We start from the raw sequence: 21904 nt of genomic DNA, 5'->3' as shown, positions 1-21904 counted from the left end.
TTCAGGACCTGAAGCGGAGTTTGGACGTCAGACTTAAAGACCGGATAACCGGTGCCATAAAAGAAAACGACGGGCTCGCTGGATATAAAATAAGGTCCCGTCTGAGCCCCATGAGCATTTTTCACTGCAATAATTGTAGTAAATGTGCAGAAGTCAATTTGACCTTCGTACTGTTTTAAGCGCTGTTTCAGACCCAGAAAAGTCAAGATTTATTTCCTTTTAATATTATCAGTTTAATTTTAACATTTACGATTCATAACCTGATGAGTTCACCACATTTAAACAGAAATGTAGACAGTTTACATCCACTACGAGAAACAAGCTAACGACTAAATCTGGCTTTTGTTAAGCATTATTATTTTTTGTATAATCAGCTCTGAGCATCATGGGATATATTGTAGTGTCAGTAAACTGCAACAGTTTAATGTCTTGACATTTTTCATGAATCTTAAACTTTGAACGTAAACAGAGAGATGAGACAGAAACCTTAAACCTGCAGTTTTCTCAGGGGGAGTTCAAGTCATTCCTAAATAAACATCGCAAACGACCTTAGTGACAGCATCTATAGAGAGGAGAGGGCCATGTGTGAGCATGTGCAAACGATATGTCGCCGCTTTGATGTCGTTCTTGATGGAGGGTGTTTCTGGTGTCGTTTTGGACATTTTGTGCGTGTGGGCAGTAAAAACAACCTTCATTTGTCTCTTACAGATTAAACATTTCAAACTGCCCGTTTCTGGTTTGTTTTTCCAGAGCATGACAGTGGTGTCGGGCTCTCTGGGCGGACACAGTCAGGGTCTGCAGCTGTACGATCTCAGCATCGACATCTACAGCCGCTTCATCTACTGGACCAGCGAGGTCACCAACGTCATCAACGTCACCCGCATCGATGGCAGTAGAGTCGGTGTGGTGCTGCGGGGGGAGCACGACAAGCCGCGGGCCATTGTCGTCAACCCGGAGAGAGGGTCAGTACCACTGAGGCCTCACACCAGTAATCACCATCATTACATCATCATCATCAGGGCACTTTTTTCAGGCCAGTCAAAAATGACAAAACAAAAACAAATGTAAATGCACATCCCTGTCAGCATGGCCACATAGGCTCAAAAACACAACGTAATAAATATTATTAAATCCTTTACAAATAACAGTATATTCATGTATGAATATAAGTGACGATAAATACATTTTTTGTTCAAATGAGAGACGATGAGATAGCCTTTATTTGTCAGTTGCAGGTCTTTTGCCCACAACCGAGATGACAGACCTTGCCGACCGCACATACAATACACAAACATCACATTGGGGAGACAGGTCAGGCTAGGTAGCGAGGAAAAAAACATCGAAATGTGTAACACAAAAGGATAATACAGGAATGAAATCTTTTAGATTTCTTCAGATTCTTGTGTTTTTCGTTGTGTATGAGTTGAATTTTTGTTTCTGGAAAGCATCAGGTCGCGGTGTGATGGACCTGTGCTGTAGGTTTAACACAGAAGTATAAATCAAACCCTGAACGTTTGTCTCTGGATCAAATATTATGATGTTATCATCTTGCCTAGCAACCACCTAACAACAGACAAAAACACCCAGTATTTGTAGCATGGGCATGTAATGGTAATAAACTGGAACAAATACTGTGGGGCACTTCATCTTCCTTGTTTACACCATCCCAGGCTGAAAAAAATCGTTATGGAAACTGAAATCTGTTCAGGATTCAACATTAAACAGCTGAGAAACACTTGAATGATAAACATTAACATGATTCCTGGTTGTAAATCAGCTCTTTCATCCTCCTGTGTTTCTGTAGTTAATCTGATTTAGATCCAGAAAATGTCACCTGACCCACCTGCAGGTCGTCTGTATGGCGGTGTGTGTGCACTCTGCCTTTAATCGCTCTCTAATTTGTCCTCCATATTTGTTCTGTCAGGCTGCTGCAGTTCGCTGGCTCTGACTCGCTCGCTCTGAGCCATAATTGTAGGTTAGTTTCAGGCCTTGCGGTCGAGAGATGAAGTCTGCAGATGTTCTGGTTAACTTCAGAGCGGCAAGAGGGAGAACGTGTACAAACCTCCAGTCTTTGTCCTCACAGCCCGTACGTTATGTCCCCGCAGGTACATGTACTTCACCAATCTAATGGAGCGCTCCCCAAAGATCGAGCGGGCGGCGCTGGACGGTACAGAGCGTGAGGTGCTCTTCTTCAGCGGCCTGGGGAAGCCCGTTGCTTTGGCCATCGATAACGAGGTGGGGAAGCTGTTTTGGGTCGACTCAGACCTGCGGCGCATCGAGAGCAGTGACCTCTCAGGTGAGTTGGGGCCGTCGGGTCCACTTCAGTGTCACCTGTCCAAATATTTTACTGTTTACTGCAGATCGACCAGAGGCTCAGAGTTCGTCTTAAAAACTGAGTTTGGTGTTTTTCAGCTTAGAAGATATTAAAGGAATTTATTTAAAACTGGAGTTCATCCTGCTGCACATTCAAATCAAATCTGTTCCTGTGGATTCTGAACTAATGCTCAGCAGTACGAACCTAAACAGGAAATAAACAAACCTCCATGAATGTCAGAAATCAGCGGAGGTGGGGGTTGGTGTGGAGACCGGCATTCCTGTGATTCTCCGGCGCTGCGTGCCGGCCGGCAGGAATGTGTACACTGTTCAGTTCCTCAAATGTTTCCTCCTTAAGGAAACTCGGCCCTGCAGATTTTAGCTGCAGGAGGCTGTGAATCCTTTTTCTCTTGTGAATTTTGTGCCTCTGGGACTCCGCATTGATGAGCAGATTTTCAGGCTGTTGACCTCGGTGTATCGCTCTCCATCCTCCCACCCCCCCTCTGCCTCACCCCTCAGTTTCTCTCCCGTTTCTTTGCTCCTGAAGTTTTTGCCCTACAACCTTGTTCTTTTTTTTTTTTTTTTTTTTTTTCTTTCCCGGCACTTTTTTGAAATGATTTAGGAGCCAATCGCATCGTGATTGCGGACTCTAACATCCTGCAGCCCGTGGGCCTGACTGTTTTCGGGAACCACTTGTACTGGATCGACAAACAGCAGCAGATGATCGAACGCATCGACAAGACGACGAGGGAGGGACGGACCAAGATCCAGGCCCGCATCGCCTACTTAAGTGACATCCACGCAGTCCACGAGCTCGACATGAGGGAGTACAGTGAGTCCGCTTTACATGCACGATTTAACCGATTTCCTCAAACTGAAACCACGCTCACCTGAGCTCTGCGATTTCCAGGTAAACATCCGTGTACGTGGGAGAACGGCGGCTGCTCTCACATCTGCATCGTGAAAGGAGATGGGACGACGCGCTGCTCATGTCCTGTTCACCTGGTGCTGCTGCCCGACGAGCTTTCATGTGGAGGTGAAGCATAAAATCATCAGCATTAATAAAGATTGCTCAAAGATTTGAGCAACCCTCCTCTCAGTAAAATAAAATAGATAGATAAGGGCTATTTGAGATAACGATATATATCGGATAGGAAAATGTCTATCATTTCAAATTAGCCTATTGTTTATTTTGTGGTGACACAAAATAAACTGTTTACGGCAATATTTTTTCATCGTTTTGATGGTCACTGTAGAATTAATTTCTTAAAGTTCTCTCTTTCTCTTATATTTAATATAACCACACTACGGACGGACAAGCGACTGTTTTTGTGCGTTGTCGTTAGCAACAGCGACGATAAATGCACTGCGTGGCTCCGCTGTCCGCATGTTTATTTTCCACATAAACCTTTCACAATAAAGCTGTAGATCCTGTTGAGGTTTTTCAAAATAAACCGAATCACATGAAAGAGTACGCAGAGTGTTTACGGACGAGAAGCACGTCATGTGCTAAAAAGTAAACATAAGAACAGGTTTTCCCCCGCAGCACGCCGTGTAATAAATACTCACAAAGAAAATTGCAGCTGTTTGAGCTTATGTAACACTCAACTCCAGGTGCACGACGCCCAGCTGAAAACACTTCACGCAAGTCGAGTTGCCTGAGAGTCACAGAATTTTTTCAGAAAATGTAACATTTTTGTGATAAATATCACTATCAGGACGATAAATGTCTTATATCGGGATATGAAATTTTGGTCATATCGCACAGCCCTAATGTAGATATAGATAGATATGTGATATAGATATATATTCATATATTTGAATACAGTTTCAACGTTAATATAAGGTTTGACCAGTGTCTGCGTCGTCCTCAGAGCCGCCCACCTGTTCGCCGGAGCAGTTCTCCTGCACGTCGGGCGAGGTGGACTGCATCCCGCAGGCCTGGCGCTGCGATGGTTATGCCGAGTGCGACGACGGCAGCGATGAGGAGGACTGTCCGGTCTGCTCCGACTCAGAGTTCCAGTGCGATAGCCGGCAGTGCATCGAACTGAGCCTTCGCTGCAATGGAGAGATCAACTGCCAGGACAAATCTGACGAGAACAAGTGTGAAGGTGAGCCGGGTAAGACAGAATCTTTGAGGCGGGAACGCCGCAAAGTAAAACTTTAATTCCTCAGCGATTAAATTTTCAAAGCTTGTGTGTGTGTACCTGTGAGAGTGTACAACATTTGTTTGATAATTTCTAAACGCTTCACTCCTGAAATAAAAGTCAAAGGAGCCACAGTGTTTAAATATCAGTGGCCCGACCACAAACGGCAGCTGTAACAAGTCTGTTTAGCGTCTTTTGACTAAATGTTTGTCTGCAGTTCGGTGTCCCGCCGATCAGTTCACCTGCTTCAACGGCCAGTGTATTGGGAAGCACAAGAAGTGCGACCACAACATGGACTGCATGGACAACTCAGACGAGACAGGCTGCTGTGAGTCTGCAAACACAAACATCCAAAACATCCGAGCAGTTTGATCCGGTTTATCTTTTTTAATCTGATCACTTATGTTCTGACCTGCGGGAACATCTTAGCTGTGGTGCTTCTGTCAGACTTCAAATCACTGAAACAGAAAAACGTCTAACAGTTATGAATAAATACGTACGTGTACTACACCAAGAGTTGGGGTACACGCATACCCACACAGGTTTACTGTACACCAAGAGTTAGTGTGTGTGTGTACCTGTGTGTGACACAAAGCTGAATCAGTTCTTTGTCTCCATCTTATATTAGTAAAATAATAACTAGAACTTATATTTCCATATAAAGTAAAAATAAAAATAAAAAATCTTCTGTGATTTCAGATCCAACTGAGGAGCCACCGCCGCCTCCTCACAACACCATCGGCTCCATCGTGGCCGTGGTCATGGCATTGTTTGTGGTGGGCGCCATCTACTTTGTGTGTCAGAGGGTCCTCTGTCCTCAGATGAAGGACGACGGCGAAACGGTCACCAACGACTTTGTGGTTCACGGGCCGTCGTCTGTGCCGCTGGGATACGTGCCGCATCCGAGCTCACTGTCCAGCTCGCTGCCAGGTGATGATGTCATCCTGGGTCACACATGGCAAATTTTCCCCGCTGCTCTTCTCAAACTGACCGAAAATCTGAAATTCATGTTTTATTTAATAAATAGCTGCTGATTTTTGTGTATAAACCCATCGACAGGTATGTCCAGGGGGAAGTCTGTGATTGGCTCCCTCAGTATCATGGGTGGGAGCAGCGGCCCGCCCTATGATCGCGCTCACGTCACCGGGGCTTCATCCAGCAGCTCATCCAGCACAAAGGGAACGTACTTCCCACCGGTGAGAGACAAACACACGCTTACTCGCCCCACTTCCTTCTATAAGACTCTACCTGCTGTCCTTAGCTGGATCCATTGATTGATTGGAAACGTGACTGTGCTGTAAATTAGCCTAAACTAGCAAACGCTGCCCCCCACTATTTGTCTGAGGAACAACTCTTTGTTTTAGGTTTTGTTAAAGAATGAAACAGTGAAGTTATTAACAGTTATTTGTTTATTTTTTTGTTTTCGGTTTGAGCTGAATGATTTGGATTCACGCTGATTTAAAAAGCAGCTAACATTACAGTGTCTGAGTTATTTGAGCTTTCTCTTTTTAACACTGCACGTTAAGCCTCTCTCCTTGTGGACTCTCTGGTCATGGGTCAAATTGGTAAATTTCTCTTATTTTTTTGGTTCGCAGATCCTGAACCCTCCTCCGTCTCCTGCAACGGTCCGCTCCCAATACACAGTGGAGTTCGGCTACTCCTCCAACAGCCCCTCCACGCACAGATCCTACAGGTCTGTATGCTTCTGTCTGTCAGGAACTTCCAAACAGCGTCTGCTGCAGTAAATTCCTGAAATCCCTGAAGTGCTCTGGTTGTGTATTCAGAGGATTCCAGAGTAATGGAGCTGGTTTGGAAATGTAATCAGAATTCCTGCCACACATGCGAATGTTTACCCCTCGGAGATGCCTTCAGGGACCCTCTGCCTCTTTTTTTTTTTTTTTTTTTCTGTCAATTTTTTCACGTGAGACCGAGTGCGTGTTAATGTAGGAGGACATTTAGATTCTTGTGGAAAGAAGCTGCGTCTGCTGCTTTTTCTCAGCCTGCTGTAAATGTTTGTTTTGTTTTTGGGCCACAAACCAAATTGATAATGACAGTAAATTTTAGTAGCAGCTTTAAATGTTTGTCAGGTCAGAGCCACAAAGAAACTAAATTGTGAAACCATTTTTCCATTTTCCTCTTAAATCCAACTGAACAAGCAGATTCTTACGGACTGCAGCAGCTAACAGAAACTTATACCTTATAGTCAGTCCCAACCTGACTTTCCTCTCAGTGTTGCAAAACTAAATTATGATTGAATGTTGGCTTTTCATTAGAAGTTTAATCAGTTACAAACATCCTAGAAGTGACTTTGTCTGTTTGCTTTGTTGCCACAATAATTCAGAAGATGAACAGAGTCAGACATCTTCAAGTTAAGAATTCATATAAAGAGGCATTAATGACTTCATGGAGCTCTTTCTCCCCGGTAGAATGATTGCACAGCATAAACCTTTGAGGACAAGTTTGAATTTTAAATCTATTTTTGTTTTTCTCTAATTCACACAGGCTCAGCTATATGTGTACACCCCTCCTAAATATTTGGTTCAGGTGCAAATTTTAACATTTAATCAGGTGCATTTGGTGGCCATTAACAAGCATTTGGCATAATTCTGGCTGATATTCAGCAACAATTCTTGGTAGATTGGTTGGTTGGTTTCCAGGCCTGTCTTTTAAGCGCAGTACACAAAAGGTGGAGGTGTTGGCCTCCTTCATGATTTCCAGAACTGCCACTATGCTTGACCGTTGGTCCAATGTTCTTCACTCCTTCAAACACACCTTGTCATTGTGACCCAACAGCTCAGTCTGCGTCTCGTCTCTGAAGTTCCGTCCTTCTTGAATGCCTCACGGGGGCATTTGACTCTTTCTCCACAAGTTGGAGCTCTTGCTCTGCTTTTCAAGCATGTAAAACACAATGTGACCTTTGACCTCTCTACACCAAGTGAAAGAAGCAGAAAAAAGAAAATGTTTTTTGTTCTCACTCTGCCGTTTCTCTTTTTCAGCTACCGGCCCTACACCTACCGCCACTTTGCCCCTCCCACCACCCCCTGCAGTACCGACGTGTGCGACAGTGACTACACTCCGGGACGCCGGGCGCCGCTCAAGTCCTGCGCCGCCGCCAAGGGCTACACCAGCGACCTCAACTATGACTCAGAGCCTTTCCCGCCACCGCCGACGCCCCGCAGCCAGTACCTGTCTGCGGAGGAGAACTGTGAGAGCTGCCCGCCGTCGCCTTACACCGAGCGTAGCTACTCCCATCACCTCTATCCGCCGCCACCGTCGCCCTGCACGGACTCCTCGTGAGCCAAATCCCCTGTGATGCCCCACCCCCTCCTCACAGCTCCGCCCCCTCACTGTAAATAGCAATTGTGCATATATGAGGTAAAAAACGGGAAAGAGAGACTGATGTAACAGGAGGAGCGAGATGCAGGATGAAAAAGGGAAAAGTGAACCGGGAGCTACAGAACATTTGTACATTGAAAAGAGAAAAGCATATTTATATATTTTCTATACAGTGTTTACTGATAATGCCATAGAGGTTTGTATTAAGAAATTTGTACATTTTTTATGAAAAGGTTTTATTAAAATCATCACAAATATAAGTTGCCTTAAACCAGGAGAAAAGAGGCTGAAGGACACAAAGCACACAAATCAATGGGACGTTTAACTTATGATGCCAAATATAAAAAACATCGACAGCTACAGGGACAAGAAGAGCTCTGCCCGGAGGCTCCTCCCATCGCCGCGCTGCTCTGTAGTTACCATGTAAACTGGATGAGGAGCGGCTGGAGAGAATGTGGTACTGGGTCTTTGATTTGAACTTACCTCTCCTTCTTTTACTGAACGGTTCGTCTGTGTGGGTGTGAGTCATGTGCTGGATCGCAAATCCAGGACACTCGGTCTGAGCAATAAGGCACATATTTACCAATAAATCAAACCAGAAGCCACTCTGAGTATCGATGACGCTGCAGGGGTTCAAACAACTGTGGTCCAGTCTCTGAGAGCCCCAGAGACGACACGAGCGTGGATTTTTTTTTTTTTTTCTGTTCTGTTTTGTTTGTTGGTTTTGTTTTTTTTGTTTGTTTCTGTTTGTCACAAGGAACATTTTTTTTAAGTGTCAAACACTGCAGAGAGTTTTGGCACAAACTCTAATGCACTGCAAAGTACTGCATGAGGCCAAATACAAGCGTCAATGGGAAAACTACAGTCATGACAAGGATTTGACTTGGATGTCCTTGTGAGTTACTGCAGCTTCATATTTGCCCTCCACAAACTACACGGACACATTATATGTTTAACCACCTACAGCGCAATACCTGCTATATTTTGCACTCTGCAAACTTCGTGTAAGGTCTGCATATTATATTCAGCAAATTTCAGCTCCACGGCTCTCACTGCAAACTGCTTGGTGCTGCACCATTAACCTACATGCAGTGTATTATAAACTACAGGTGTGAGCCCCTGTTACATTTTATTTATAACAAACTTCCACTGGCACCTGTCGTGCTCACACTGACCTCCACGCAGTGCTTGACAAAAAAAAAGAATCTTTTTTTTTTCTTTTCTTTTCTTTTTCTTATTTTCACGTGTGCGCTCGTGTCTCTCCGGAGCCTCTGTAGACACGACACAAACGCATTGAGGCAGCATGACTCACATCCTCAAACCCCTCCGTTGATGTTCAGACAGGATTTAAACCAAAACGTACGCTTGTGTTTTATGTTCTCATCGAAACGTTCTCATGCCCGACTGCAACTGAAGCGAGCCAAAGCTGCACAGTGGACGCAGGAGGCGCTCTTCAGTTTCCACTTCTGTTTTGGGGTTTTTTTGTTGTTTTTTTTCCTCACGTGTGGAAGCAGCGTTCCCCTAAAAGAACACGATGTTGTGCCTGACCAGCTTCATATCCTTTTTTTTATGTTGTTGTTACTTTGAGGAAAAACACACAAATGAAATCCAGTGCCCACTAAATGCTATATAGTATTTTTGTACCACATATTGTGTAGATAACGTATTTATAAGCTATATAGTAAATCATTGTAAATCTATCCATTGAATTCTTGCAGTACTTTTCATTCCGTCTTTTTTTTATATTGCCTCATTATATTTTTCTACAGAAAATCACTCCAAACTTACGGTGACAATCTCCCATCAGTCCAGTCGAAGAACATATCCAGGTTTTCTTGTCTGTTTAAAGTTGCTCTGATGTTTGAAGGACTGTTGTGCCAAATCTTTTTTTTCTTTTTTTTTTTTCTTCTTTTTTCTCTGTCAAACAACGTGGAGGCAGATGTTGGGACCAGAGGAGAAACATGAGACACTCGCGTCTGTTAGTCTATTTGTGTCTTTGCGCTCTGAGTGAACTTCAATCTTTTTTTTCATGAATTGTCAGAAGTTTCGTTTCCCTTCCTGCTTTTGAAGGAGATGAATAACACCAGCATGAATTCGAAGACAATCTGATGTTCTACACATTTTTTAAGACATTTTTCTGGCTTTTTATTCACCTTATTGTCGTCAGGATCCAAATACAGGGTGCAAGTGAAAACGTGACATTTTAACATTTTAATCAGAACCCCAAACCACTGGCAAACAGAAACTTCAGTTCGTCTTGATACTTTTTTTGCTTGATAATTGTTTTGTGTTGCGCCCCCCCCCCCCCCCCCCCCCATCCTTTATTCATTAAAACAAAAACAAAAAAGTATTTAATCTTGGAGTTTGTATTAAAAAAAAAAAAAAAAAAAGATGAAGCCAGGACTTTGAGATTCAGGAGTCTGAAACTGAGGGCAAATTTTCAGTCACTGACAAAATTCCGCACGTATCATGTAGCGATAAAGTGATTTTATTCTGACGCGTCCTGTTGAGACTAGCTGAATTTCATATTTCCACTGAAGTTTTCTCATTTCATCACTGGATTTTCTAGAAACTGTCTTTATGATCTGAAGACAGTAGAAAGTAGAAAGATATTCTGGGGTCAAACGTCTATGGAGCCAGTGAAGTTCAGAGACATGTTACAGTTTAATGACTTCTCAATATATTAATCTGTGAGAACTGTTTTCTTCCTAATAAACACCCCTGCAATATGTTTTATGTTTAAGATATTTGCACAGATGCTTAGCTGCCACAAACAAAAGCAGCTTTTCTGGGTTTAAGGAACTTGATAAATGAATATAATCACATCATCTGCATATTAGCATTGGCAGGGGCGGATTATATTCTCATCAATGCAATAACATTACCCAGTACAGTACTTTAATCTCAGATTTTTTTTTCCCCCTCTGGGTTTTGAGGCCCCTTTGCCTGTTTGCTGCTCTTTAAAGATAACAACAGTTTCTTTTAAGAAACTGTTACACTCCGGTTTTGTCCTATCCTAGTATTTTTAGCGGCCCACTCCCCCTCAACAGTCTCGATATGTGTCCACATCTGTACGAGAGCTTCTTTGTTCTTTAGTTACAATGATCTGCTCTGGGAGAAGTTCTCATTTGCTCTCTGAGCTTTATCAAACTTTTTTCTGTACAAACTATTGTAGCTGACTTGCACTGTGTGAAGACAGATAAAGAAAAGATGACTGACACGAATCAAGAACTCATAGCATGAACCCTTGATTCGATAATCTGCAACGGCTCGGTCCTCTGTGTTCTCCTCTGATCGGCATTTGCTTCCATGAAGAGTTTTTTGAGCTTATTAAAGTCTTTGTTGTGTCAAGTCTGTGATCTGGGAAGTCAAATGTGAAGAAAATACTGTTAAGAATTACTAAATCTAAAAGCTTGACTGAAATTGGAGTCAAAACTTATTCATATGATGGCAGGTTTAAGGATTTAAAAGGTACAAAAGAAACATTTGAGGGAATAAATGATAAGTTTACTGATTGGATGAGTCATTTGTCCTGATAAATATTACATGGAATTCCACTTGGTAAATAAAATTATTTGGATAAATCTGGGTTTAAAGAGATATAGCAGCTCTAGTTTGTTTGTTGTATTTGGGAGGAATTTACCAAGAAAACGTCCCTTCTGACTACCGTCAGGCTTTGCAGATCCAGGGACGTTTCTGTGCAGATTGCGAGGAATGTGGATGAAAATGGTTCCAGGAAGTAGAAATGTAAAAAGGTGTTTTAAAAAAACCCATTAAAAGCACTTTTGTTAGTTTATTGGCGGGTCGACAGGAAAACTGTCGGGATCTGTTTTGATCTTGTGGTGCTTCATGGAGACGACCAACATTTGGTTCGTCATGTTCGTTTAATTTCCACTAACTGTACGTTTTTGGTTTTTTTTGTTTTGTTTTTTTATACGATGACTGCTTTACCTGTAAACCAGATGGACCTGTACAGCCCATCCAGCTGCCACCATAAGCTGTTGTAACTCATCAAATGCTGTTTTTTTTTTTTTTCTCTTTTTGTTAAATATAAAGTGAGTGAACTCTGCATCTGTGTCCTGATTCATGTTTAATAGGCAGAAATGCCAAAAACGTGGTTCTTTAGATTTGACAATACATCAAAATATGAAAAGGTACCAATAAATCACAGACTTAAGGCATTTGTCTTTAGTTGTAGTTTGTGATTTTATGCATCCTTAGCCTGATCATTAAGAACAGAAATAAAACCATGTTTACAAAACAAAAACTTTTATTGTGTTTAAAAGAAAATGGGAATACAACTGTCTACTGTAAGAAATGATCATCTGTGTATGCCAATTAGGCTGTAGGCTGTGTGACATCAACTTTTGATGTTTGAAACATCAACTGCAGCTCTTCATCATTCCACAGGGTGGAGCTGTGGCACAAAACACCCACATAACCACTTCCCATAGTTCACAGTCACTGAAGAGGTGAACTAATGGGAACACCAAGTCAGTTGTGGAGAGAAGATAGAACGGACATGATAACTTTTAGTATTGAGTACATTTCAAGTCCACAGTGGAATAAATCGCTGACAATCCTGAATACTGAAGTAAAAAATAATGTTGAATCCCTCCTGAAACAAGAGTCTCTGTGTATTGATGAACATTCATGTATTTCTGAAATATCAGATGACTACCAACTACCAACAACAGCAGTTATCATCAATGCAGACACATGGTTACCAGAAGCTTCTGGCTGATCTAATTGGCTGACTATTGTTTGTCATCAGTCTCCATTCATTGCTTCACTGTGAAAAACAGCCAGTGAGGAGGAGCTTTACTTTAATACCAAATGTATATAGCACAATATTGCTGAAATTCACATGGACTAAATTGAACCCTATACTGACCTCAAATCCTCTAGTGTGGACTTTTTACAAAAACAGCTGCTTTATATCTGGACTGCAGGTCCATATGTTCCAGATGGGAGGGGCTGGACTTTAGAGCTGAGACCAGAGCAGCACAGCTGATATCTGAAAACCTGAAGTCCCATGGTCTGAATGAAGAATACAATATTTAGGTGAATCACTTCTGTGGCCACAGGTGTATAAAACCAATCAAACATCTGTGAAAGAACGACTCGCTCTCAGGTGCTCAGTGAACTCCAGTGTGGTACCGTAATAGGATGTCACCTGTGCAACAGGTCCAGCCAGGAAATTTTCTCGGTCTCTTGTGCATGTTACTGTTGTTGGGCAGCAACAACATGTTCAAAAGATTGGTCTGTAACATACGGTGGCCCTGAGAGGCCAAACGGACTGCAACTTCAGAAAACACTTGCGAAAAGAAAAATGCTGCAAAAAGAAAAACACATGCAAAAAGAAAAATACTGCAAAAAGAAAAACACCTGCAAAAAGAAAAATACTGCAAAAAGAAAAACGCTGCAAAAAGAAAAACACCTACAAAAAGAAAAACACCTGCAAAAAGAAAAACGCTGCAAAAAGAAAAACGCCTGCAAAAAGAAAAACACCTGCAAAAAAGAAAAACGCTACAAAAAGAAAAACACCTGCAAAAAGAAAAACGCTGCAAAAGCACACAAGACACAGCGGAAATGTTTCTGGGGAGACAATAACCCCACGGACCAGTTGCACGAACCAAAACATGCTTGTCGCTACCCGATCCGTACCGGAAACCCGATCGGTACCCCGCATGCGCAAATCTTACGTCACTTCCTCTTTTTGCCAACATTGCGACATTCAATATATTTGAATGACACGGTTAGCGCCCAGTTAGCTCTTAGCATTTCTCAACAGCTCTGCCTCCTTTTCGACTACCGGGACATTTAAACAATGGATAATCCGTATCCGCAACAAATTTTTGCTTTTCTCCTCAACAGAGAGCGTCCCCCGATTGAACAACAGCGCCGTAAAATAAGAAGAATGGTGCCTAATGACAGAGTTAATAATACAGACTTTGTAATATGTCACGTGAAGATTCAGCAGCCAGATGAAGTGTTTACTGGCAATTGACAGTGATAGCGGACATTATCATCACTATTCCAACAATCCTCTCCACACAGACAAGCATAAACACACTCGACTATCACTAAATCAAATTTAACACACGTTTGTAATGACGCTAATTCAGTTTACAATAGGGTTCATTCGCTCAGTCAGCAGGTGGCGGTATCCTCGTACACTGGGAGTAAACTGCCATTAAACGAACAGAAGAAGAAGAAAACCCCTGCACATGCGCGGTACGGATCGGGTAGACCCGATTTGTACGGTCCGACTTTGCACATGCGCAGTAAGGATCGGGAGTCCAGATCTGTCACTAGCTTTTTATTTTTTTGTTTTTGTCTAAATTATATTAAATGTTTCATTATCGGAAACATTTTAAGAGATACTTGTTATTCTTAACATCTTAACAGATACTCTGACCTGTAACTATCATAAAATGCTTCGACCGGAAGTAGACATCTTTTCGCGCATGCGGGGTACCGATCGGGTTTCCGGTACGGATCGGGTAGTGACAATGCTAACAAGTGCACTGGGACTGGGAGACACTTCAAAGAAGTGGAAGCGGGGCGGCCAAAGAGTAAACTTTCAAAAGTAAGTACTGAATATTATGTCACTTATTTATGTGCAAATGTTTAATAATGAAGAACATTAAAACATTACTGTTGGCCACATGCCGGCAAAGTTATGTGACATTAGCGATGTTTGTACGTACAGCGTTTACTTTGTTTTAAAGCCTTTAATTCATACGCCGTTCGATAGTCGACCTTAATCTTACAGAGAATCTGATGATTTTGTGGATAATTAAAGTCAGTCACATATCCACAAACACAACAGGCTGAAAGTCAGTGATGCTGCTCGGTTTGCAGTCCTGAATATCACAGCACAAGCAGGATTCACTGCACTGTTAATGTTAGCTATGTTATATTGCTGCCTCTGTTCGGTGGTGTTGAGCCAAACGGACTTTAACGTGTGTTTGAACGAGCTGACGGTTCACTCGTTAAGCTGAAAGAAAGATGCTTTAATCACAGGAGTCACACATGTGTCCACTGTACCATCTGGGAACTCTTCTTGTTTAGCACTCGTAATAACACAAACACTAAATCCTCCTTCTCTTGTGCTCTTTTGTAGCAGTGTATACACCTGAGACTGTCACCTGTCTCTCTGTCCTGCACTCTCTCTCTTTTTCTTTCTCTATGATTGTGTAATAAAAGTATGAACATGTATTTATAAGTTACACTTGTGTTTGAATCCTGCAGCTTATCACACATTTGATTTCCATGTGTGACAACTGCAAGTGTCCAGAGTGAGGACAGACTGAGGGACCCACTGCTGCACATCATCTGTGAGGCTTTGCACCCCTGATGATCCACCAGGACAAACTCAGCAGTGTGTGAGGAAGACGAGGAGGAAGAGCCAGCAGCAGCTGACAGATGGAGAGAATAGACAGACTGTTCCCTGTTTTTGAAGGACTGATAGAAAAGTTTAGAATAACTAATTGTCTGTCCTGAATCAGTCTTATTAGGTAATGTTCAAATAATTTTATCATCCCAGTGTTTTCAGTATGGGAGAAAGTACTCAGGGCCTTCAAATTAAACACTATGAAAGGCAGAAACAAGTTTAATACTCAGAAACCTAAAGTATGTATCAGCAGCAGAATGGACCTAAAAATAAATGTTTGTTTCAGTTCTATGAAGCTTTGAGTATTTTGGATTAGTAGTACTGCTGTGTTTGTTGCATCATATTGCTGTAATTGTTTATATGCTTTATATATTCTGAGGTAAGTTGATCTATAGTGTTACATCATATTCTATAAGGATGTTATGTGTTTATATACTTTTTGCCCAGTTTGGCCCATTTAGCAGAAGTCAGCCTGTTTAAGGCTCTGATATCTACTCTGTATGACTTAAAGCAGTTATGACATGGTATGATTTTCTCACCCAATAAAGGAATATTTAATATATCAGTCTACTCTTCATTCTATCAGAAACAGTTATCACAGCTCGTACATTTTGTTTTTACACATATATGTAAGCATTGAGCCAAATTTAGTAATGCCAACATATTAAAAGAACAATGTTTGTCTCTTATATATAATACATCTATAGATACACTGTCAAAGATACTTGTCTTTGAGTGAAGATTTAAGGTGATGGGAAATATAAATAAATGCAACTTGAATCTTTACTGAAGCTCAGTATTTGACACGGAGTTCAAACTCACTGCTGTAATAACTAATAATGATTAATATAATAACTATAATATTGGCCATATTATATTTACATTACCAAAGTGATATGACTTTAGTCTCATGAACAACATTAGCTAATTGTTATTTACTAGCTAATCTTAAATGACTGTTCAGCACAGAAATGAAGCCCAACAATCATGTTTTACAGTCCTGTGGTCTCAGCCTCAGATACTTATCAAATCACACAAAGCTCATGTAGAATATGTTCTCCTTCATTTCTGTCAAACAAAGCTGTATGAAACGTTTCCAGCGGTTAGTATCATGGTTGCTAGGCAACCTGGGCAGCGCGACGGAGGCCAGACCGTCCCATTTCACAAGCCTACAAGCGTCGCACTTCCGGCCTCAGCGGTCTTTGAGTACGCGGCCCTTGAGGACCGTTAAGGCTGCGTAATTTAAGGCTGCAGACCCTGAATTGGGATACAGCCATACATACATGTTTTGGTTCGTGCAACTGGTCCGTCGGGTTATTGTCTCCCCAGAAACATTTCCGTTGTGTTTTGTGTGCTTTTGCAGCGTTTTTCTTTTTGTAGCGTTTTTCTTTTTGCAGGTGTTTTTCTTTTTGCAGCGTTTTTCTTTTTGCAAGTGTTTTTCTTTTTGCAGGTGTTTTTCTTTTTGCAGCATTTTTCTTTTTGCAAGTGTTTTCTGAAGTTGCAGTCCGTTTGGCCTCTCAGGGCCACCGTAGTAACACACCCATACATTTGTAGAAAAACAATGGGACAGACAGTCTAAATTATTTGTTGATGATGTCATTTTGTTTATTGCAAAATCAAACTGGTTACAGCATTCTCACATTATCAGTGTGTACAGTAAAAAAAACTAAAGCAGCAACATTCTAAGTGAAAATAAATGAACCCAATTTATGAAGTATTACAGTTTCATGTGTGAGAACAGTTTACATTTTGGATACAGGTTTTTCCAAATGCATACCTTGTTGACTCTTTAATTTCTCTTTGATGAAATTATGAACTTAATTGGTAGATTGTTATGGCCCTGGCCATAATCTGTCTTGGTGGCTGTTTCTTTGTCTGTGTCTTTAAGTCTCTGCAGGTCCCTGATTGGATGAGCTGACGGCTGCTGATTGGCCCCCTGATCATATGGTTGCTTCAAAATCTGTCACCAGCAGTTGTCCCGGGGCAGCCACTGACAGCAACAGCAGACCTGACCCTGGCTTCCAAAACCTGTGACATTTGTGCCTGTGACTTTTGCGACTTGCTGAGTTCTGTATATAGTGTGTACATTAGTTTTCATTGTAAATAGCACATTGTAAATAGCACTGGAACAGAAGGGGTGAGCTGCCTTATTGTTTTTCCTTGCACTGTTTTCTCAGTTAGGGAGTTAGGTGTAGCGCTTGTCTTTTGTTTGGTTTTTGATTTCACATAGGGCTTTAGATAGCACCTCCTCCTGACTTAGCTTGTTTTGTTTGTTATTTTGGCCTTTGTTCACCCCGGAGCTTCATTTTTCAGTGTAGAAAAATAAACCACCGTTCACTAAGAAATTGGTTTTCCCTCTGTGTATGGTTTTGGGGACCAGGGCGGGGTCAATCTTTTCAACTCTTATGTTGCGTTCCTGTACCCCTAGACTGGGGCGTAACAAGATCTATCTACTGTAACTGGGAAACTAAACAAAGAGTTGTTAATAGAGAAAATATTCTGGAGCTTAGAAAAGAAACTATTACATGACTTATTTGTAAGTGAGTCATTTCCCGACACCACTCCTGAATGTAGGGTTCCCCCACCCTACTGTTAACTTTACAGATTCTCACAGTCGTCTTCACCTCTTAGTGTCTGAGGGTCCATGTTCATTCCTGCAGTGTGGAGGAAGATTTTTAGAGTTCCTAGACAGACTGAATCCTGGAGATTCTGCTCTGTCCTCCTTTTCATCTGCAAAACTCTCTCAAAGAGATTAGAGAAAATAACCCGCCTCTTAATTCATCCTGACCAAACTGGTTTCATAAAAGCTAGGCACTCATCAACAAATACACGTAGATTACTTAATTTGATAGACTACTCATACAGTAAAAACATCGAAACTACAATATTTTCTTTAGATGCAGAAAAAGTGTTTGACAGAGTTAACTGGAAATTTCTATTTGCAACTTTACACAAATTTGGTTTTGGAACCTCTTTCATTAACTGGTTAAAAATATTATACAATACCCCAACAGCTTGTGTCAAAACAAATGACCAAACATCCTCCAGCTTCTGTCTCCTGAGGGGCACCAGGTAGGGATGCCCACTCTCCCCTTCACTGTTTGCAATTTTTATTGAACCACTAGCAGCAGCAATTAGACAGAATACAGCAATTGAGGGCATAAAATGCAAGAACGTGGAACATAAAATCAGCCTTTATGCAGATGATGTGTTACTTTTTCTCCAAAACTCACAAACCAGTCTCTCTGGGTTAATTGCATTGATAAACTCTTTTGCAAGAATATCAGATTACTCAATTAACTGGTCAAAATCTACAGTCCTTCCAATTAATTGCTCCTTCCATAATTCTTCTACACCACTGCAATCAGGAAATATAAAATATTTGGGTATTAATGTTTCTCCCAAGCTTGCAGATCTAACTAAATTAAACCATATCCCACTTTTAAAGAAGGTTGAAGGCGATCTGGCTAGATGGAAATGTCTACCCATATCACTCATGGGAAGGGTTGCGGCTGTAAAAATGATGGTCTTACCAAAAATAAATTATTTATTCTCAATGATCCCAACTAAACCACCACAAGATTGGTTCAGATCTCTAGATTCATATATGTCCAAATTCCTTTGGAAAGATAAACCCCCACGTATAAGCTTAAAAAGATTAGAACTACCTAACTTTCAGCACTACTTCTTAGGCAACAGGCTTCAATTTATCTCAGGATGGCTAAAACATACCTTCTTAGACGTACCTTGGCTAGATTTAGAACAAGCACTTTGCAATAATCTAGAGATTTCAGACCTACCATTTATCAGCTCAAACATCCAACAACATGCATGCTTCAAAAGCGTCAACATCAGCTCTTCTCTGACAGCATGGTGGGAGTTTCTAAAATTGACGGAGTCTTCATTAATCCCATGCAAACATACACCTATATGGAACAACCCTGACATATTACAAAACAATAATATGATAAACTTTCCAGATTGGAGTGATAAAGGAATCAAATACTTAGAACATATATTAGAAAGAACAGAATTTATTCCATTTGACAGACTAGTTACACAATATGGGATCAACAAGAAAAGATTTTTAGAATATCAACAAATTAAATCCATAGTAAAAGAAATTTAAACCTGGTCAAGTTGAACTACAAACACCATCAAGTGTGATACAATTTCTTACTCTTAAAACCCCCAAATTACTTTCTAGAATATACAGAATGCTTTCTAAAACAGATGAATCAATATCATTTCCAATTGCAAAATGGGAAGCGGATTTATCAGTTAACTTAGACAAAAGACTTCTGGTCTCAGATATGCTTAAAAACATTTCATTTAATTAGAAATCCCAGTCTTCAATTGATTTAATACAAAATACTACAAAGAGTACACTATACAGGTCATCGGATGTTCAAGATGGGCTTTACATCTATCAACAACTGCTCACACTGTCAAACCAATACACCGGATAATTATATCCACACTCTTTGGTTCTGTCCACCAGTTCAGAAGTTTTGGCGCGAGATATGTGAAGACTTATCGAAGTGTCTGAAATGTAACATTCCAACTTCCCCTTTAGTGTTTTTGTTGGGCAGCTTAGATTATGTCACTACAGAAAAGAATATAGCCCACATGGTTTTCACTGCCCTGCCCTGCCAAGAAAACAGTCCTCATGAACTGGAAAAATAAAAATAATCTTAACTCTAACCAATATAGAAATTATCTAATGGATTACATTAGTCTTGATACAGCCTCTGCCACCACATCAGATCAATTGCTCTGGGCTCCTTTGATCAGCTCCATCACCTAGTGGGGGTGGGGGGTCACCTTCGCTGTTGTGATTGGTGTGGGGGTAGGGACAGGCTTGGGGCGTTGGGGGAATTCCCCAGGAGCGTCTTCCTTGGAGGGCTCAACCCGGGGTTGCGGTCATGGCCTGTTAAGGGCTCTGTTGGCTCTTAAGTGATGGTTTCCTCGTGGCTGCGTGCAGCGGGGCTAGGGAGGGTCTGTGCTGACGGACGTGGGTTACTGACCTGGTAGCCTGGCTGCCCCTGGGTGGGTCCGGGGCGGGTGTGGGGTTCTGGGAGTGCTCCGTCTCTGGGCTGGGGCCCTGGCTGGGCCTTGGGGGCTTGGGTCCTGGTTGGTGTGTCGCCGGGGTTGTGGGCTGGTGGGTGTATGGGGGCTCAGCCCTGGCGCAGGGTGCCGCCAGTGCATCGAGCCACCTGGGGGGCTCTTCAACTGGTGGGGGAGGGTGTTACATCTTGCAGGAGGTCTCCTCTCTCCAGGAACTCACTCTGCAGGTGGGGGAAATATAGGAGAGGTGGAGGAAGAACTCAGCCTGGGTGTCTATTGTCTTGTGTAGTCTGGAAGATGAGTGGATGACGGGGTGGGTGCAGTTTTCTCTGTGGTGGGGTCGGGTGGGCTGTCCCGAGCTCAGTGGGGCTGGGCGGCGCTGCTGAACTGGGTCCCGGTCTGGATGGGCCTGGGCCCCCTTGCCCTGTAATACAAAATACTACAAAGAGTACACTATACAGGTCATCGGATGTTCAAGATGGGCTTTACGTCTACCAACAACTGCTCACACTGTCAAACCAATACACCGGATAATTATATCCACACTCTTTGGTTCTGTCCACCAGTTCAGAAGTTTTGGCGCGAGATATGTGAAGACTTATCGAAGTGTCTGAAATGTAACATTCCAACTTCCCCTTTAGTGTTTTTGTTGGGCAGCTTAGATTATGTCACTACAGAAAAGAATATAGCCCACATGGTTTTCACTGCCCTGCCCTGCCAAGAAAACAGTCCTCATGAACTGGAAAAATAAAAATAATCTTAACTCTAACCAATATAGAAATTATCTAATGGATTACATTAGTCTTGATACAGCCTCTGCCACCACATCAGATCAATTGCTCTGGGCTCCTTTGATCAGCTCCATCACCTAGTGGGGGTGGGGGGTCACCTTCGCTGTTGTGATTGGTGTGGGGGTAGGGACAGGCTTGGGGCGTCGGGGGAATTCCCCAGGAGCGTCTTCCTTGGAGGGCTCAACCCGGGGTTGCGGTCATGGCCTGTTAAGGGCTCTGTTGGCTCTTAAGTGATGGTTTCCTCGTGGCTGCGTGCAGCGGGGCTAGGGAGGGTCTGTGCTGACGGACGTGGGTTACTGACCTGGTAGCCTGGCTGCCCCTGGGTGGGTCCGGGGCGGGTGTGGGGTTCTGGGAGCGCTCCGTCTCTGGGCTGGGGCCCTGGCTGGGCCTTGGGGGCTTGGGTCCTGGTTGGTGTGTCGCCGGGGTTGTGGGCGGGTGGGTGTATGGGGGCTCAGCCCTCCAGGTGCCTCCCTTTTCCCGCTCCACCACAATCACCCACACATGCAGGGCCTTGGGGTGGAGGTGTGTCACCAGGGTGCAGGGGAGGCATCCCCCCCTCTGTCCCCTTCTGGCTGCCTGTGCGTCAATTTTATCCTACAGCTTAGACATTCACATTACTCACACTCTCATAACACATACATATAGGACCTTGGGGGTGGGCACGCTACACGGCATCCAGATGACTTGTAATCTTATGTGCAGCACTTTGTGTTTCTCTCTTGAAAGGTGCTATATAAATAAAAATTCATTTATTTATTTATTTATTTATGACCATCAGGGTGTACAACCTCACCCCTGGCGCCATTGCTGACCTCTCAATTTTAAATACACGTATACATTGAGGGCTGTCA

The 21904-nt window shown here is 42.5% G+C and overlaps 1 protein-coding gene and 1 pseudogene across 4 annotated transcripts in view; one reads left to right on the top strand and one right to left on the bottom strand.

The window, feature by feature from the left end:
- lrp6 (low density lipoprotein receptor-related protein 6) overlaps window positions 1-11865 on the top strand; it is a 46368-nt gene extending 34503 nt beyond the window's left edge. For 2 of the 4 annotated variants that reach the window (XM_084909163.1, XM_084909162.1), the window contains exons 14-23: window positions 751-962; window positions 2106-2296; window positions 2936-3145; window positions 3224-3349; window positions 4188-4424; window positions 4678-4788; window positions 5160-5390; window positions 5520-5656; window positions 6056-6153; window positions 7457-11865. In XM_084909163.1, the coding sequence (XP_084765289.1) occupies window positions 751-962; window positions 2106-2296; window positions 2936-3145; window positions 3224-3349; window positions 4188-4424; window positions 4678-4788; window positions 5160-5390; window positions 5520-5656; window positions 6056-6153; window positions 7457-7757 (1854 nt within the window). In that variant the 3' untranslated portion in view covers window positions 7758-11865. Of the gene's footprint in view, window positions 1-750; window positions 963-2105; window positions 2297-2935; window positions 3146-3223; window positions 3350-4187; window positions 4434-4677; window positions 4789-5159; window positions 5391-5519; window positions 5657-6055; window positions 6154-7456 lie in introns of all 4 variants that reach the window. The other 2 variants (XM_084909161.1, XM_084909160.1) reach the window with 1 other exon arrangement.
- The window catches only part of LOC146369571 (NACHT, LRR and PYD domains-containing protein 12-like), a 335320-nt pseudogene that overhangs the window by 58518 nt on the left and 254898 nt on the right, over window positions 1-21904 (bottom strand).

The sequence above is a fragment of the Perissodus microlepis genome, chromosome 17, assembly GCF_051167445.1.
Source record: "Perissodus microlepis isolate ML-2025 ecotype Zambia chromosome 17, ASM5116744v1, whole genome shotgun sequence".
Taxonomy (NCBI): Eukaryota; Metazoa; Chordata; class Actinopteri; order Cichliformes; family Cichlidae; genus Perissodus; species Perissodus microlepis.
The sequence above is the reverse complement of the archived record's forward strand: the minus strand, read 5'-3'. Positions and strand labels throughout refer to the sequence as shown.